General features: G+C 43.3%; 1 protein-coding gene across 2 annotated transcripts; it reads left to right on the top strand.

The window, feature by feature from the left end:
* The first annotated feature begins 624 nt into the window (after nt 1-624).
* On the top strand, nt 625-2,424 carry LOC129108175 (uncharacterized). 2 transcript variants are annotated; one of them, XM_054619885.1, is made up of 4 exons: nt 625-830; nt 934-1,171; nt 1,563-1,612; nt 1,845-2,424. In XM_054619885.1, the coding sequence occupies exons 2-4, from the start codon at nt 963-965 to the stop codon at nt 2,210-2,212; spliced, it is 627 nt and encodes a 208-aa protein (XP_054475860.1). In that variant the 5' UTR covers nt 625-830; nt 934-962; the 3' UTR covers nt 2,213-2,424. The 2 variants fall into 2 exon arrangements, with proteins under 2 accessions (XP_054475860.1, XP_054475851.1); XM_054619876.1 differs by having other exon boundaries at nt 625-1,171.
* The last annotated feature ends 15,323 nt before the right edge of the window (nt 2,425-17,747 follow it).

The following is a 17,747-nucleotide window of genomic DNA, read 5'->3' as shown; positions in this document are numbered from 1 at the left end:
ACATGCTTGTCGTCTTTATTTTTGCTACTTCTTATGCAGACTTAACGATCCAGATGATTAGCTAAAAACAAAATTCTCGATCCATTCACACAAGTTCCCAAACCTTTTGATGAACAAATGAATACACATGGGAAAACATCATGAGGTGACCCCAGTCTGAAATTGGAACAGAAAATAACTTATAAGACTGGTTCACTTTGGGGGAAAACGCTTATTCGTATTCTTGCCAAGATAGATGAGACGATCGATACCACTAACAGATCTGAGAGGGGTATCAATCTACTCATCTAACTCTTGGCCAGAAAGCAACTAAGTGTATCTCCCAAAATGTCGAAAAGGAGGAGAGGTCATTGAAACCACAGAGAGGTGAGGCCAAGTTTTGACATGGTAAAATAATAAAAAATAAACAAGATAACAGGCCTAGCATAGTCACAAAGCTTGGCATTTTATTCATTTATGTAGAATCTACAATGGACATAACTGGGGGCGACTAGAAAAATAATAATCTCTTTGTGCAGCTTAACAGAATCCAGTTATCCCAGAATACCAGAAGGTGCAGAATCCTCCATTTGTCTGTTTTTGTGAACATTTAGTGTAATACCTGTCCGTAGACAGTGTGTTTTTTTGGATATCTGTACTTTACTTTACTATTTATATTTCTGTTGACTTTCACTTTTACTTCACTACATTTTGCAAAGAAAACTGATACTTTGACTCCGATACATTTCCCCTGAAACCTTCGTTACTCGTTACAAAATCAAATCTATCTTTAGAAAAAAAATGAAGACCAACGTCGGGACTGTGGTGGAACACAGACTGCAAGCAAGCAGGTTAGTGAATCAGTGGTCCTAGCTAGCAAGTTAAATCACTGGTTAATCACGTTAATGCGAAATCGCAAACACGTGCTCTCAAAGCCGGTTTTTTTATGCCCAGGATGCCAGCTAGCGAGCGACCACACTGCGATGACTGATTTCATGATGGAAGCACCTGCTACTCCCGCAACAAACCACGGTGGAGACGAAGACCAACACCTGTGGCCATATTTGCGAGAAATGTTTTCTTATGTTGGAGTGAAAGACTCTTCGTACCGGATGAAGAGCCTCTTATACCCAAAGCTACTGAAATATTGGCATTCAAAAACTCCCCATCCAACCTCAGGAAACACATTGAGGTAAATTAAGATTAATCCCATGAGCCGCAACGTTAATGTTTAGTTATCATAATTAGCATAAACCTGTTAAGATATCTAGCAGTGTTTCCCACAGGATTGGAGTATATCTTTGGAGGGGGGGGGCAGGTGTCTGATCTTCTAATTTAGCTACACATGGTGTATGTTAGGCTTGTAACGTTGGCTAGCTATCGTAAATCAAATGAGACAATTAGTGTAGTAGACAGATCGCTAGCGAGTTAGTGAGCTGAGGAAGTGTTGACAGTTGTGAGATTTTGTTGATTTGAGTCATCTTAGCTATAATCATTGCAGCACTAGTTAGCTAACGTTAGCTAGCTTAACGTTAGCTAGCTTAACGTTAGCTAACGTTAATGTCTTTCTCTCACTGTTTCAGAGAAAGCATGTACACCACCTTAAAAAAGGATGATGCCACAATCAGAATGGGTAAGACAACATGGGGATAGTGAAAAATAAGTGTATGGGTGTACATTTTGACTCTTTGTAATATTGGCAAATCCACAAATCAATTATGGATGCATGGACAGTGCATGAAACTAAATGTATAAACCTCAAATTAAAACAAACTATTTAGTACAAAACCTTAGGTTGGGGTCATGACATGTTAGAAAGTTGTCTTAATCCTATCATTTATATTTTCACCCTCACTATATTTCAGGAATGGACTACATCAAGCAGCACATGGAAGAACCCTCCCTGCAGCTAGGTGATGCCACCAGGTCCAGTTCATCTGATGAAGATGACTTCTTCTCTGCCCTGCAGTCGTCCCAAGCACGAGACAGCACCAAACAACTGGATGGATACTTGGCCTGTTCAGCAGATCACATGACCTTGCTGAAATCCTTCCCAGCTGTGTGCAAGCTGTCTGTGAAGCTGAACACACCTCTACCTGCCTCAGCGGCCTGTGAAAGGCTATTTAGCATCGCAGGACTAGTCTTCAGCCCAAGAAGAGCAAGACTGAATTCTCGCAATTTTGAAAACCAACTTCTTTTGAAGATGAACAGGACATTTTTCAGTTTCAAGTAATGACTGGGTTGTTACTTTCGGTGCTGCTTTAGTATTGATCATGTTTTGTTCGAGTTATGATGGTAGCAGTCGCCCAATTGCAGATTCAGCTTGAGCAAAACCTTTGCCCATTGTGTTCAACATTGTTGCTCCTGGATGGATCACAGCCAACCCAATTATTTTCAACACAACTCCTTGTCCTTGGTCATGGTGGCCACAACACTTAAAAGAATAAACCTCATAATTCTCAAAATTCTGACCCTTTGCTTTTTTATTAACAGCATTTACTTGTACTTTTACTTTCAATACTTAAGTACATTTAATATCAGAAAATTACTTTTGATACTTAAGTACAGCAAATATCAGATACTTTAATACTTTTACTCAAGTAGTATTCTAATAGGTGACTTTTACTTTTACTGGAGTCATTTTCCAGGAAGGTATCTTTACTTTTACTCAAGTATGGCTTTTGGGTACTTTATACACCACTGTCCGTAGGTAATACTGGTGCAAAGCTCAGAAGGCCAACAAATGAGTTGGATGGATCCACTGGGAGACCATGCCCTGAGAGAATATGTTTTGTTTTGTTTTTGGGGCGGCTGTGGCACATGAGGTAGAGCGCTTGTCCCGTAACCACAAGGTTGGTGGTTCAAGCCCCTCTACCGGCAACATGCCGAGGTGTCCTTGAGCGAGACACCTAACCCCAAGTTGCTCCCCGGGCGCTTCATTGCAGCCCACTGCTCCTCCGGGATGGGTTAAATGCAGAGAAATAATTTCCCCATTGTGGGACTAATAAAGGATTGATTATTATTATTATTAGAGATGCCTTGCATGAGACCAAAGGGAAGTCGTGACTCAACAGTGGTGTTAAATAAAACTGCAATCTAATTAAATATGAGACAAGAAGCTGGGACTACATAGCTGGGACAAAAACAGGCAGGCCAGCACGCTGACACACAGGAAAACATATAAGGTAATGTTAATGCAACATTTATCAAGAGCTGTGGATGTGGACTTAACGTTTTGGTATGGATTAGTGCAGGATCAATATAGGCTGTGAACCTTTTAAATGAACAGCTTTACATTTATTTATACAACGTTTTAGCTCCTATATTCTCCAACTAAATGTGAGAAAGTAACAATGTGCTTCTCTGTTCAAACAGCCAGAGCTCCAGAATGATAACTGTCTTTACTGTGGGAACAGAGTCTGTTCCCACAGAGCAGAGTGACATGGCACTGTGTGTGTGTCTGTGTTAACTATTACAGTCTAATTTAACCAAACGTCACATTTTCCTATTGCCTTGCATTAGGTGAGAACGACACCTGTAACCATGGTAACTGTACATGTCAAAGATGGAAATGACTGTATCCTTACGTAGAAAGAAATGGACTAAAATCATATTTTTTGTTGAATAAAACTAGACTAAGAAACTGCTAAAAGTCCAATGACAAAATGTGACTTAAACTAATAAGTCCTGACTGCACACAGATACATGTTGTGAAATAAGGTCAAACTTTAGATTCTAAAAACAACTGACCTGATAGAACATCTTACTTATATTTTTGGGGCCTTAAACAGCTATTAACAAAAGTTTTTTAACAATTTTCTAATCCTAAATAACGCGATCAAATAGTTTATTCTGAATTTGGGTTTCAGCCCCTTATTGGCCTAATGGGGCCCCTGTGTTAACGTTCACTTTTTTAAATTTTGAATAAATATGTATTGAATACTGATGAGCTATAAACAGAACAATCTGTGCTTCAATCATTGCTGGGACTAAAACAAGTGTGACTACACAATTTCCTGTACCAGTATAATTAGAGAGAAATGCCATTATGTGTACAGTACAGTAGGTACAGTACAGCATCATCATCATGGACTCAGACATCCTCCTGCTGAGTAATTCATTTAGGCTGAAGTAAGAAAGCAAGGAGGGACTGTCTGTCTTCTGTCTCTCATCTCATTTTCAGGAGAAGACGAGGGAGCAGAGGCAACGCTTTCATTAGCAGACTGATTACCGTTAACATCGTTTGTAATGAGATTACCGCGTAGTGGATCACAAAGGGTCCACATTGTCTGTTACATTGATTTGTGTGTGTTAAGGCTGGTTACAAGATCCATAATGCATTATACATCCCATCTCCCATGACAGCCAAGATGTATAAAGGGATTCACACACACACTCACACTGACACACTGACAACCGCTCATAGTAACACTAATATGTAACTGCGACTCAAATGTTATTACTTTGAATCTAGACAGATTTCTTCTGTCTCCACAAACCCTCTCACTAAATTTCAGGTTTTGCTTGTCTGACATAAAGAATAGCATGAAACCTCCAGAAGATTACCTTGGGATGTATCAGCTGGTGTACTAGGCTGGAAAATAATAAATATAACTACGGCTATTTCTCCTAAGTATTAGTGTCAGGTGAATTTTATCAGCTCCTATAAGCTTATTTTTTTGAAAGAGTAAGGCTAGTGATATTCTTTATTTTTCAACTTTAATGAAAAGACCAATCAATTATAACAAAAAGTGCTTCTTGTGTATCTAAAGCCTGATCTATCTTCTTCCTATGTGTCTTAGAGCTCCATCGTTGTCCAAAAACTACTTAAATCACTTCAGTGAGCCACAGTGTTGCACCGGGGGACATTTTCCTTCATTACCATGAACATGTGCTCTGTAATTCTGAGTCAGTCCTTCATACATTGTCCTGCTGCTGTATACCACTATTAGGTCCAGCTGCCCTGGAAGCCCAACGGAATGCATCCTAAGAAAATAAATCCGAGTGTATTAATTTTTATTTTTTTTTACCCAATTTCACAACACATGCAGCATTTTGGAAAAAAATACTGCAAAGTGAGAAAACGCAACCAAATACAGATGTGCGCTGCAAAATAGCAAAACATACCTGGGACACGCTTGTTTTTGCCATAGTTTGTAACTCATGAAGTCATTGAAGTGAGGGATGTTGGAAAATTGGCTAAATGAAAAGTTTACTTTGTGGGATCTCCAAGGGTGCGCATCACTCTTCTGGGCCCCCAGAAACAGTTTACACACTACTTATACTTATACTTGAACCGTTTCTGTATTTTGTTGTGCTTTGCTGTATTGAAGACTTTAAACCAGGAATTGAGACCATAAACTCATGTTTACAATGTTTATTGAGGTAATAAATCAAGTGAGAAGTAGAGTCCTTTTTACATAGACTTCTATTTAAAGTGACTTCTTTTTGCAATCAGAGGAGTCCGGACTTGCATGTATTCCAGGAAACACCAAGATAAATTGCAATCAGATTTGCGATCAGGCTTCAGGAGATGCATGGAGTGTCTTACATCTCATCTGGTTTTCATCACACAACACACTTGAGATGACAAGTGTGTATGTGGTCCTCTAGCAGCTGTTGGAACTGTAGGAGTCCTGTCCTTCAGGAGCAAAGGAGGAAGTATTGCGTTGTTAAAGTCCACAGAGTGATGAGGTGAGTGTGGATGGATGGGTCAACAGACAACTCAGGACTTATTGGAGACAGGCTGTGTGCTTCCAGTCAGTGTTAGTTTGTTTTTAAGCATGAGCCCTTACCTTAACTAAGTAGTAATTTTAACCAAACCATGATCATTCCATCTACTCTAAGTATTTTGTGCCTAAGCTTAAGCAAACGGATGTCATTCTTGGAACAGTGATTTGAAATTGTTACTTGAAGGCACCGACAGAGTTTTAAAAAATCACCGTCAGCTTCTGTCTGTATTACAAGTGTCTGCAAATACAGCCAACCAAAAAATCACTGGATACACTACTAACACCTTGCATATTAATACATCTGTCATTTATTGACATAGTAGAGTTTTTGGGGTAATAGGAAATTAATTAGTTTCATACATATTCAATTACATTCTGGTACAATGATGCCAATTTCTTGACTTCATCTTGTTTTTACCTTTTTTTTGGTCAAACACGAACTGTCTAATAAATGCTTTAGCCTCCTCCCACCACTCACAGACACAGACTCCACCCACAGCTCACTTCCAGTAACAACAGGTCCAGCTACCCGACCAACCCGTCAATGTGTGTGTGTGTGTGTGTGTGTGTGTGTGTGACGTACTGTGACAGTGTAAATGGGGACAGAGCTGTATAGGAACTGGGTGTGGAAAAGGGACTATTTGTCCCAAAGGACTGGTCCATAGGAAGACACACTTCACAAACACACACACACACACACACCTACACAAACATACACACACACACACACACACACACACACACACACACACACACACACACACACACACACACACACACACACAGGAAGGCCCTTTGGAAGAGCTGGGAACACAAATGGCAGCCAGGCCTCAGAATGGGCCCTGTGCCAGCTGGCTGACTGAGGAAACTTGTGTGTGAGAGTGAGTGTGTGTGTGTGTGTGTGTGTGTGTGTGTGTGTGTGTGTGTGTGTGTGTGTGTGTGTGTGTGTGTGTGTGTGTGTGTGTGTGTGTGTGTGTGTGTGTGTGTGTATGTGTGTGAGTGGGACATACAGGTTGAAAGGGACGTTGAGGAGTGTCAGGACAATCACTGCACTCTGCCTATACTATTCCATGCACTCACTTTCTATTGTCTCAACCTTCACCTGCAACACTTCCTGAATGCCACCGTCTGGATATTAACTACAAGGCCTCACTCAGCTATTCATGGCAGCAGCTGTTTTGGCATTAGACGCATAAATCCAGTGACAGTCCCTCCGTCTAAAAACAGCTCGCCCACAAAGCCCAGATCACTGATGGGAATCAGCACCGAGGCCCTTTCGCCTGGCAGGACGACAGAGGAGACAGAAGTGTGTTCACGCATAACAAACATACATTCATACTTGCTTATAGTATTCCCCCTTCGAAGTTTTCATGTTTCAGTATTTTCCAACAGTTTTTTTCCACCTTGATAAACAGAAAAAGATCGTAGAGTTTAAAGAAATCTCTACAAAGTGACGTAAATAAATTACAAATATTAAATACTTGCAAACATTTTTATGGGGTTTCAGTGGATTGTAGTTTAAACAAACCTGTATCTGGACAGTCCAACTTTTGGTGTGTAACTATCCTGGCAAAACCTTTAACATGAAGACAAAAGAACAGTCCAAACTGTGAACATGTGATTTAAAACAAGTCAGAAGATGGATACAAGAACATTTCCAAGTCACTGAACATCCCTTGGAGTCCGGTTAAACCAATCATTAAGAAATTGAAGGCGTGTGACAGTTGTAGATCTGCCTCGAGCTAAAGAAAGGGAGCATGCATGTAGGAGGCTAGTGAATGAGGCCACCAGGAGACCCAATAGAGATGGTGCATACAATGCAGCAGACTTTGCTTCATCAGTCACAGCTCCATGGGAGAGTAGCAGAGGAGAGCAACTCACATGCCATCTCAGCTGCAGTTTGGTAGAAGTCAGAATGAAGAAAGTTCTTACGTCTGATGAGAGCAAATATTTCTCTCTATTTGGAGAGAAAGATTTGTTTTCCAGCAAAACATGATGCCTAAGTTGCGAAGTTAGAGCTAAACAGGGATGGCTTCAAAACAACATGTTGATGTCCTGGAGTGGCTGTGATTGTTGACAAAGATGCATATAGCAAATACTGACTTGGAAGGGGTGAAATAGTCTAAATGGCCAAATTTTCTTAAATCTTCTTTAAAAGGCTAGCATGTAGCAATTCTGGGGATCAATTAGCAGAAAAGATATAAAATATTCTATTTATTCATCAGAGGAGCAATCGAAAGTATCCTGACTACAAACATTACAAACTGGCATGGGCTGTGTACGGCTCAACAGCAGATGATTAAACCACTGAAAACATCATTGGCACCCATCTACTGAGCATCAGTGATATTGGTGAGAAGAGGCCCCCAGCCACTACATGTTCACCCTGCTCCCATCTGGAAAGAGATATAGAAGTATCAGCTGCCGGACCACCAGACTTCAGAACAGCTTTTTTCCTCTGGCTGTGAAACTCTTTCTTTCATCCTCAACCCTCTTTATATAACATAGTTTTTTGTAGCTAAGAAACCTGAAACTAAGAATCGTTAGCTGAGAATAAGCCCTTCATATTTACAGAAATAGCAGGTTCTCTTTATGGAGTCTGGTGTGTTGCAGTGCCATGCTTCAACATGCCCAGAACGGACAAACCAAACACTGGTTCTAACAGAGCGTTTTTACCTTACCTGAAGGCCACCGTAGTGTCATACTTCGACCGGCCAGGAGATGCTGCCAGAACCCACAAGCCCCTGAGATTCGGCCCAGGGAACCCCGGCACATGTCCCAAGTCCTTGCCAAACGGACCAGGAAACCCCATAACATTTTCCTGTGGCTGTCTTAAGCTCAGTCATGATCGCAACCGAGGGACTGACAACTCTGTTTTCTGGTTGCCTTGTATTTGCGTTACCCTGCTCTTTGTGAGAACCTGCCTCTGTGGAACCCAACCTTTGTTTGCTCCAGCACATTGCTACAGCGGTTTGAGGGTAACCCAGAGACCTGCTGGGGCTTCTTAACCCAATGTGCTTTGGGTTTTCAATTACAGCCCAACAGCTTCCCCACAGAAGAGTCCAAGGTGGCATACATCACCACTTTCCTGTCTGGAAAAGCCCTGGAATGGGCCATGGCAGTCTGGGAAAGGGATCTACACGATGCCTCAGTCTTCATGACCCAGCTCCAGACCATCTTTGGGCACCCCACCAGCCAACGTGAGTCAGCCAAAGGTCTCCTCCAACTTAAACAAGGCAGGCGGTCGGTGGCAGACTATGCAATTGAGTTTCGCACCCTAGCTACAGAATCTGGCTGGGAAGGGGACTGCCTGATGACTACATTCTATCACGGTCTCCATGAAGATCTGAAAGATGCTCTTGTCAACCGAGAGTGGGGACACCGCTTAGAAGAGTTGATGTCACTCACATCTGACCTGGATCAACGAGCTCGTGAATGTAGACGGGAACGCACAACTAACTTTCAGTTCTCCTTAGCACCCCCAAGAACCAACCTCCCAGTCAGCTCACTTCCAGGGATGTGGAGGAACCCATGCAGCTTGGGCGATCACGTATCTCGCCTGAAGAAAAGGAACGCCGGAGGCGTGAGAACCGCTGTCTTTACTGTGGGGAGACCGGCCACTTCCGGGATGGATGACCAGGGCTTTCGGGAAAAGACAACGCTCGCTAGGGCAGAGGGGACCACTAGTGAGCAGGGCGGCAAGGTCCTCTCATCCATCGTCACGGCTGCAGCTTTCGGTCACACTGGAGTGGGAAAGTGACTCCAAAACTTCACTTCCCGCATTGGTAGACTCCGGAGCAGAAGAGAACCTCATGGATATCACTCTGGCTAAACAACTCAACATTCCTTACGTGGTGAGCCTCTCTTCATACTCTGTTCAGGCCCTAGATGGACGACCCTTAGGGTCAGGAAAGATTGAATTTGTCACTAAAGATTTGAAGATGTGGGTGGGTGCTAGGCATGAGGAATGGTGTAAATTCTTTTTAATTGACTCCCCAAAAGAGCCTTTGGTACTGGGGTATCCCTGGCTTAAGACACACTCCCCCCAGTTTAACTGGAGAAGGGGTATTTTAGTAGCTTGGGGACCAGAGTGCGAAAGGACTGTCAAACTGCCCAGAGGACACGGAGTGCACCGAACCACAGTCCAAGTATCGTCGAAGCCTTCCCCAGAGGTTCCAGAGGTAGACCTAGCACTATTGCCTCTGCAGTACCATGACCTGAGAGAAGTTTTTTCTAAAACTAAGGCTTGTACTCTTCCCCCACACAGACCATACGATATGGCTATTGACCTCCTAACTGGCACTATGCCTCCACGGGGTTGGCTGTACCCACTGTCCGTACCTGAAACCAGAGCAATGGAGGAATACATTCAGGAGGCTCTGGGTAATGGTTTGATCACGACATCCACATCCCCTGCTTCGGCAGGCTTCTTTTTTGTGCCCAAGAAGGATGGGGGGTTACGCCCCTACATTGATTACAGAGGCTTAAACAAGATTACAGTCAAGAACAAATACCCTCTCCCCTTAATGTCCACGGCGTTCGACCTACTCAAGGGGGCAAAGGTTTTTTCAAAGCTTGACCTGCGTAACGCATACCACCTAGTTCGTATCAGAAGCGGTGATGAGTGGAAGACTGCTTTTAGTAATCCAAGTGGTCACTATGCATACAAGGTCATGCCTTTCGGTTTGTCTAATTGCCCATCTGTGTTCCAGGCCCTGGTAAATGGCGTGCTACGGGAGATGATTAACCGGTGTGTCTTTGTCTTTCTAGACGACATCCTCGTTTTCTCCAAGGATCTTGAGTCTCATGTTCAGCAGGTCCGACATGTACTCAACCTTCTCTTAGAGAACAAGCTTTGTTAAGCTGGAGAAATGTTAGTTCCATGTGTCTAACACGTCTTTTCTAGGTTTCCAGATCTCACCAGAGGGGGTGTCCATGGACCCCGGAAAGGTGCAGGCGGTTGTAGAATGGCCAGAGCCCACGTCTCTTAAACAAGTACAGCGCTTCCTAGGTTTCGCAAATTTTTACAGACGTTTTATCCATAACTTCAGCTCCATTGCAGTCCCCATCACTGCCCTCACCCGTGGCCGACCGTCCAAGATTAAATGGACAGCAGAAACCCAGGCAGCTTTTCCTCAAAAGCTGCCTGGGTTTCTGCTGAAGAAGCGGTTCACCAATGCGCCCATTCTACGGCACCCTGACCCTGCTCTTCCCTTCATGGTGGAGGTGGATGCCTCCAACACTGGAATTGGAGCTATACTCTCCCAGAGGTCACCTCAAGACGGTAAAGTCCATCCATGTGCCTTCTACTCGCGGAAGCTGACACCTACAGAACAAAGGTATGATGCCGGAGACCGAGAGTTACTTGCCATTAAGCTTGCTTTGGATGAGTGGAGGCACTGGCTGGAGGGGGCCACTCACCAATTCCAAGTACTCACAGATCATAAGAACTTACAATACTTGAAGGAAGCAAAAAGACTAAACCCCCTGTTTTTTAACCGTTTCGATTTCATCCTCACCTACAGGCCGGGCTCAAAGAACACAAAAGCGGATGCTCGTCTGGGCAGAGATTGCACATAACCAGCTGGTCAACACCTCTACAGGTATGTGCCCATTCGAGGTGCAGTTTGGATTCTTGCCACCATTCTTTCCCTCTGAGCAACCCAAGATTAACATCCCCTCTGCTGAGGCTGCCATTGCTAGATGCAGAAGAACCTGGAAGAGAGCCCATGCAGCCCTGAAGCGCGCCTCTGCATGCACTCAGCGTCAGGCCAACTGCAAGAGGAGAGCAGTCCCATCATTCCGCGTGGACCAGAAGGTGTGGTTGTCCACACGGGATATCCCTCTGTGTGTGGAGTCCAAGAAATTCAAGCCACGCTTCATTGGGCCCTTTAGGATTGTGAGGCGTATAAATCCAGTGGTGTACCAGCTCACCTTACCAAGGTCGCTTCGGGTGAACCCAGTTTTTTATGTTTCTTTACTGAAGCCTGTTCCAACCTCTCCTTTGTCTCCACCAACCCCCCCACCTCCTCGTGTTGTGGCAGGCGGTCCAGTGTTCACAGTCAAACAACTCCTTGGCTCTCGCCGAGTGGGCTGGGGAACACAGTACCTGGTTGATTGGGAGGGTTATGGTCCGGAGGAACGCTGCTGGGTACCAGCGCGCCACATCATGGACAAGTCCCTCATCCGCGACTTCCAAAAAGACCAGCCAGGTGTCGCAGGACCGTCTGGTGACGGTCGTAAGGAGGGGGGTACTGTCATACCTCGACCGGCCAGGAGATGCCGCCAGAACCCACAAGCCCCTGAGATTTGGCCCAGGGAACCCCGGCACATGTCCCAAGTCCTTGCCAAACGGACCAGGAAACCCCATAACAGGTGATCAGGGGAATCACCTGTTCCCTGTTTCCTGTGGCTGTCTTAAGCCCCTTGTTACTGAGCTTTTTTTGCTCAGTCATGATCGCAACCCGAGGGACTGACAACTCTGTTTTCTGGTTGCCTTGTATTTGCGTTACCCTGCTCTTTGTGAGAACCTGCCTCTGTGGAACCCAACCTTTGTTTGCTACAGCACATGGTCTGTAAGGACTCTCCTTGTTTCTGTGTCTTTTGAATGTTATGGACTTTGAGTTTATTATTAAAGGTCTTCTTAGTTATTTATCCCAAGTCAAGCTTTACATTCGTTTTGTGCTGCTGGATCCCTGTGTTTTTTTATATAAGAATAAATTCCTCTGTTAAACTTCACCCACCTCGTCTCCTGCAATTGTGCTCCACCTGTATCATAACACGTAGTTCTTCGACACAGAAGAAGCTGCAGTGACGTTCAGTGAAAAACCGCAAGCGTCCGTCTGACTATTGTTGCTCCTAAAGAAGAGTTATAATGCTGAGGATGGCCTCTGAGGGAGGTGAAGGGCATTACCACGGTATGACAATAAAGCATGAGAAGAGGTGAATACTTTTTATAAAGCCATGTGCACAGAAAAACACATGGTCATTATTGCTAAAACAGCTTGCTAAGCAGCAGTTCATAGAAATGTAAATATGTCTTCATTTCCTATTGCCTCTCCATCTGTTATCATCCTCTACCTGTGCAAACACACATCTATGATAATATTATCTCATTAGCACACACCCTCCCACACTGCACATCCTGCACAGGCACACAGGAATATATGCAAGCGACTGTGCACCAAGTGGGACACTCTCGAACCACAAAAGAATGAGGGACTTTTTGTGGAGATCATAACTAAATAAAGACACACACACACACCATTTTTATTCTCAGCATTTGACAGAGGAATACACTAGCTTTGCAGTGCCACTGACCAGACAGGAAGTAGGAAGTGGAGAAAGGAAGCGCGGAGTGGCCGATGACAATACCTTCGACATCCTACTGCTCTGGACAGCACAGCTAGGTCAGACTCTGCTGGAAGTTCATTCATCCACAGCCACTGCTGGTCTGAAAGATTTAAAGACTAATGTTTTAACATCTGATGATATATCACTCAAAGGAATAAACTGATTAAACAGATTTTAAATGTAGAACAAAAGCTCAGTCCTGCAAATTCCAGTCTGGGGAAAAATGATTTATACACAATGTGTCTGTTTCCATCAAGTATTAACATGCAGACAGCAGCGTCAAGGTGTTATTAGACAGAGGTTAAAATATATATTAAATTCACCAATGATGAACGAAATATTTGATCTCCCACTCAGCCTTTGGAAGTCGTCGTGATGAATTTGGTCCAGTTGAAGCCAAAGAGTCTGTACATCGTCTAACTGCAGAAATGGAAATAAGTCTATCAGACAGCTTAGACAGTGATCAATGTAAAAAGGATTATGGTGGATGGGGACTCTGGTTCAAAAGCGAGGTGCAGTATCTTGTCAACCGCAGCCGGATCATTCAGAGCAGTATATAATGCGAAGAGGCTCAAGGCTCATTGTATCCTTGGTTTGACGAAGATGAGGGTTAACAGTAGGAAATACTGTTCACGTCACAAAGTAATAGTCCAGGAATGTGGTTTAGCACTACTGCTTTCATTTGCATTATCTTCCTCTCAAACAATTCCCCAAATATCAACATCTAGTGGGAAACCATCCATTGAATATACTGCACATTCATGATTTCCAGAAAAGGAACACTTCCAATGTTGGGCCTTCCAGGTGCTCAATGTGACTGCCTACCTCAGGCCAAGACGTACCCTTGACCAAAACTTTGGTCCGTGGCATGGAATCTCAAAAACTGATGACAATATGTCCATTTAATTAGTAGTCAATATTTAGGGTCCCAAGAGGATGAAGCCTAGAGTTGTCAGTTCTCCCTGAGCATTCCTCTAGTGCCACCATTAGACCAGAATTACCACCTTTAAACAGGTGGATCGCAGTGAAATGAACTGAGCATATTTATGTTCCCAAGATCCCAAAACAGTAGCGTGAATGCATGTTATCTTTACACATAAACACTGTTTTGCTGGCTCAGTGTGGATGTAGACTAGGATCAGCTAGGGCCGCTGGACTTTCTGCCTCACTTTGACGTTCCTCTCACACCAGCTCACAGCTTGCTCATGTTTACCCCCCTCGCTACTCTGAGATGCTTTCATCTACAGAGAGAAATACCAAAAGAAATAGATCTGTAAAGACATCTGAGGTCGGTGAGTCCACCTTTCTCTCGACAGCATGCTCCTTCCCGCTGTGAAGGAGGTGGTTTGGATTTCCTTTTGGTAGTGATTTCATGCCAGTGTAAATACCAACACCTTACATGCATCATCATTGCATCATTCTGAATGCTCGGTTGGATATTCACTTTGAGGTAGAAAAAGTTTTTGTTGTTTTTTTGCAGAAATATAAATATATAAGATATATATATATATTCATATTATTTCTATATTATATTATATTATATTATATTATATATATATATTATATTTCTGATCAGAAATAAAATCATCATCAGTTCCGGTTCAGACCAGTCAGCGAATTGATAAAGAAAAAGTGCAAGGCTCATTCAGCAACTCTTCAACATACACTAATCTGACGCTATAAGGACGCCATGGCATTTGGACTTACTGATCTCCTTTACTCGCAATGGAAGACCGTCCCAGATAGAGGTCAGATACGGTTTCACAGCCGTGTCTTGTCTCTCAAGTTGACTCAATGACTATCACCGCCGTTTTGACGCCCTTCTTCTGTAGAAATGGTTTTGTTTGTCTTGGTGTTATTTGTCATTAAATCCCCTTTACACTGCTCACTCCAAACGTATAAGCAATTTAAGAGGCTGAAGTATGTTGTGTTAACTCTGATGACTGCGAAAAAAAAGTTGCACACAAACAAACAAAATGTGCTGATGGGAAGCCTTTCATGAGAACAGCTCTGTCAATCAACACAGAGATAAGTGGTTCTTTGGTAACCTTAAGTCGTGGGCTGACACCAGTACTTGTTTTTTTCTGGGATTTTTGGAAGTTTACATCTCAGGAACTCCAGCCACATCTGGTTGTTAGTTTTAAAAAAGCCTTTTCTCTCTCTTTATCTGTTAAATATGAATCATCATATTAAGATGAACTTGCTCAATGCTGCTTTACAAGAACATTACTTTACAGTCATTTAGCAGACACTTTTATCCAAAGCGACTTACAGGAAGTGTATTCAACATAGGTATTCAAGAGAACTACTAGTCACCAGAAGTCATAAGTGCATCTCCTTTCTTAAACAAGCATCTAAAAGCATAAACCAGAGCAAAAGTATAGTGCAGAAGCAAATTACTACAAAAACAATAATTGCAACAGACTAATATGAATACAATAAGTGCTACAAACTAATACGAATAGGATAAGTGCAATAAACGAATACGAATACAATAAGTGCAGCGAACTGATACGAATACAATAAATGCAACAAACTAATACGAATGCAATAAGTGCTACGAGGAAGGCTCAGGGTAGTACTTCTTGAAGAGGTGAGTTTTCAGCCTGCGCCGAACAATGTTGTGTATTCATTTCCATGTGTTTTCTACAGGGCGAACCATCAACTGGTGAGGGTGTCCGCTTCAGCCTCAGTCTTTTAGCACAATATCACATTATGTAGCCATCAAGTGCACAGTTTTCAACCAGCTCATATGCTCACTCTTTTACGCTATACATGCATCTTTGTGAAACACTTAATATTTAAAACAGTTCTGACTTGTCTGGGCAGCAAGCTTTTAGGTTTAAGTGAAGATGCATTTGATGGGGAGGTAGAGAGCATGTGACTGGGTAAAATAGACTTGAATTAAACAACACAAGTTGTCTGTTGGATGTTTTTATATCCTTTTGGCTGTTTTTAATGTGGTCCCCATTTACTTCAATTCATCAAGTCTTTTCTCTGTTATTTGATTCCACACAAGGTGAGTCGTTTATATACAAGTGATCATTTTGTGGGTGAAGCTTTTCTTTAACATCTCGATAAATCACATTGACACATTCTGGATAAACAGCACATTTGAATTCCAGATGTAAATAAAGCCAGGACTGTAAAGGTTGTAGCAGAGCCAGTTGAGCGATTTTCTACAAATCTTTTGGGGGACTTTTATAGAATGTCTGTAAAGCAACTGACAAATTCACAGATACGCACAGTGTTAACAACCGCCAATGACCAGTCACATCACAAGCTGCTGAGAAGGCAGAAATGAGCTGAGCGGCTTGAAAAAGGACATGACTCTTTTAACCACAAGTTGTCATTGAGGAGGAAAGGGAGTGGAGGTGACCTGATGATGACTAAGTGAAGGAATCAGAGGAGGAATCATGATACCAGTAACACAGGAGCAATCATGGAGCGTGACACCACATCGGTCTCGGTAGATAGAGGGGAGTAGTGGGGGATCAAGGTCGAGCTAAGGGTGTGGACGAGAGCATGTGCTCGGAGCTGTCACGCCAGATGAAGGTGGAGAAGGGAATGGGAATAAGTGAGCTGTGAAGGGTTGGGGGGGTGATACGTAGACGGACAGAGTTCATGATCTGGCCTAGGGGGAGCTGCAGGGTGTGGATGGGAATGGACTCTCCCTGTGAGTGTGGAGAGCCTCGCATGGTTTAACAGTCCCTACAGAGCCCTATCCTCATCCCTATAGAAGTATGTTCCACGGCCGGACTGTTCATAAAATGCAACACATGTGTTAGCCCTTTATTTCTGGCTCGGGTTCTGGCAGAGTTTCTCTGGCTCGGCATCAGCGCTGGAACCGACATGCAAAGGTCAGAGCTAATAATGTGGCGAGGAAGAGCTGGGCTCAGCAACAAGATGGGCTCGTAGAGTAGATTGAGCACTGGGGGTGGGGGGCATGGTTAATGTGTGAAACAAAGCAAGAAAACACACAGATCGACTGCCAACAAACGGCACGATTGAACAGCTACATATGAGGCTTATGAAATGCTTGACTTCACACCAGGCGTTGTGTTGTATAAAACCTCTGGTTGTTCTTCAGATTGGATTCCTTATGTATAATCTATTTAATGGTGTGCGATTGTGGCGAGTGTGATCGAAGGTAATTAAAGAGTGATTGCCCATGGTGATTTATTAAAGAGAAAGCTATTAGTGGCTGCGGGAGGCGCTGCTGCCGCTTCAATTATCATCATATCCGGTTCAGACCAGTCAGCTAATTGATAAAGGAAAAGTGCAAAGCTCATTCAGCAACTCTTCAACATACAGTAATCTGCTAAGAGAAGTTGGATGCTATAAGGACGCCATGGCATTTGGACTTACTGATCTCCTTTACTCGCAATGGAAGACCGTCCCAGATAGAGGTCAGATATGGTTTCACAGCCGTGTCTTGTCTCTCAAGTTGACTCAACAACTATCACCACCATTTTGACCCCCTTCTTCCATAGAAATGGTTTGTCTTGGTGTTATCGTAATTTAATCCCCTTCACACTCCTCGCTCCAAACTGGTAAGCAATTTAAGAGGGTGAAGTATGTTAACTCTGATGACTCTGCATGAAAAAGTAGCACGTAAACAATCAAAATGTGCTGCTCGGAAGCCTTTACACGCAAATATCCCCTGCAAATCCACAATAAGTT

Source organism: Anoplopoma fimbria, chromosome 2 (assembly GCF_027596085.1).
Source record: "Anoplopoma fimbria isolate UVic2021 breed Golden Eagle Sablefish chromosome 2, Afim_UVic_2022, whole genome shotgun sequence".
Lineage (NCBI taxonomy): Eukaryota > Metazoa > Chordata > Actinopteri > Perciformes > Anoplopomatidae > Anoplopoma > Anoplopoma fimbria.
This window is presented reverse-complemented; position numbering and strand designations above follow the sequence as displayed.

Bases quoted from the DNA above. Each gene is read 5' to 3' on its own strand.
- LOC129108175 (XM_054619876.1), top strand. From the start codon at position 885: ATGCGAAATCGCAAACACGTGCTCTCAAAGCCGGTTTTTTTATGCCCA. The intron at 1,172-1,562 runs GTAAATTAAGAT...TCACTGTTTCAG, and splicing joins ACCTCAGGAAACACATTGAG to AGAAAGCATGTACACCACCT. The intron at 1,613-1,844 runs GTAAGACAACAT...ACTATATTTCAG, and splicing joins TGATGCCACAATCAGAATGG to GAATGGACTACATCAAGCAG.